Consider the following 1,690-nt stretch of genomic DNA (forward strand, 5'->3'; position numbering starts at 1 on the left):
AAATAAGACTTTTTCTTTTTTTCTCCAAGTCAAACCTGAGGGATAAAATAAAACACTTCTACTGACAGAGTCCCAGAGTGCAATTTTCCTCCAGAAACTTTAGTTGTGATTCTGCAAAAATCCAATAAAAATGGCCAAAACAAACGTTATACTCCAGACCGCTGCAAACTTCCTAAATTGCAATATACGTGATGTAATTGGTAACTTTTTCGTGTTTTTGCTACCTGCCACTGACCAGGAAAAAACTGGAAGTGATGCATATTTTTCACGGGAGTTGAAATTTATTTCCAGTAAACAGCTGTCTTTCTTTTTTTTTTCCTCACTTGCACTTCTGTTTTCGTCTCTTCTCGTCTTTTATCCTAATCCTTGTTATAGTAGTTTCACTTCCTATTCAAACACATTAACACTCCAGATAATCAACAGAGACCAGCACAACCACACGCACACTCGTGGAGCCGCAAGAAGGGGGACGCGTCTACTGTTTTTTACTTCGATGTATCTGATAGTGCTGATTCACTTAGTAAGTTTGCTGTAATGAACAGCTACCTGTTACACAAGGAGCTGTGAGGCGGACTTGATTGGTCAGCAGGTACCAGAGACCTGTCAGCAAAACCCTGTAGCCATTGCTGAGGTAGCATCAGTCTCCAAGGAAGACACACAGGGATAAAAACAGAAAATAAACATCACCCTAAAGTCACTGTCTGCATGGTGGAACATGGAGGTGGAGGTGTGATGCTTTGAGGGGCTCATCTTCAGCACGAACAGGGAAGTCTCAAAAGACTGGTGCTGAAGTCCGACTTTAAGCAGGATATTTTGGTGAAGATTCATCCTGGTCAGTCATTCCAAAAAAGAAAGTTAAAAACCATCCAATCGACTTTGTTGATTGGACAAAGTTGAACCCTTGATCTACCTCAACACAACGTTGAGGTAGATCAAGGGTTAGAAGTTCTTGAGCAAGCCTACAATATGAAAAAGTCCATAAACATCTAATTTACCTTTTGTCTCATTTGCAGAGGGTTCCTTCCGTGCCACGCAACCTCCAGGCTCAGTGGAAGATTGGTGTAATACAGGCCAAAGAAGCCCTCAGCATGTCACCGGACAAACGCATAGAGAATTTTGGATTTATTTACGATGCCGATGGACCTCATCTAAACCCTCTCATTGCTGAAAAGTTAAAGGAAGATCCAAGCAGCGAGATGTGCCAAGAGACAGAATCCAGGCTTAGCCAAGATGCCCCCTCGGTGCCGGTGAGTTCTCCTCAGCTCCTTTATCTCAACAAGTCTTTGAGCATACAAGCAACAATTTTTAAAGCTAAAAAAACAAACTTGTAAATATTTTAACAGCAGTTAAAAAGTGAATTGGTTTTACTCTTGACAGTTTGCAGTCTGCTTCAGAAAGCATGAGTTAAATGTTTTATTTTTCTCCCTAGAATCCCTTAGCTTTCCCTCCGGATGCACAAACTGAAGCATTTGAACCACGGAAGAAAAAGAGACAGCCCAAAACAGCCCGACGGGCTCCGAAGTTGGGAAGAAGGAAGAGGACATCTCCGGTGAACGGGGTTCTTAACCCTACAAGGAGAAGGAAAGCAAAGCTGGTTTCTTCCACTGAGGACTCTGAAGATGCCTCGATTCAGGTTTCTGCTCCAGGTAAGCTGAAAACAAGGAAACCTTTTTTTATTTTAATCAAAATC

General features: G+C 42.0%; 1 protein-coding gene across 1 annotated transcript in view; it reads left to right on the forward strand.

Annotated features, from left to right (window-relative positions):
* The window catches only part of whsc1 (Wolf-Hirschhorn syndrome candidate 1), a 21,821-nt gene that overhangs the window by 8,040 nt on the left and 12,091 nt on the right, over positions 1–1,690 (forward strand). The window contains exons 5-6 of the mRNA XM_015378499.1: positions 1,014–1,247; positions 1,430–1,646. Of these exons, the coding sequence (XP_015233985.1) occupies positions 1,014–1,247; positions 1,430–1,646 (451 nt within the window). The remainder of the gene's footprint in view (positions 1–1,013; positions 1,248–1,429; positions 1,647–1,690) is intronic.

The sequence above is a fragment of the Cyprinodon variegatus genome, unplaced genomic scaffold, assembly GCF_000732505.1.
Source record: "Cyprinodon variegatus isolate N-32 unplaced genomic scaffold, C_variegatus-1.0 Scaffold173, whole genome shotgun sequence".
NCBI classification, from domain to species: Eukaryota; Metazoa; Chordata; class Actinopteri; order Cyprinodontiformes; family Cyprinodontidae; genus Cyprinodon; species Cyprinodon variegatus.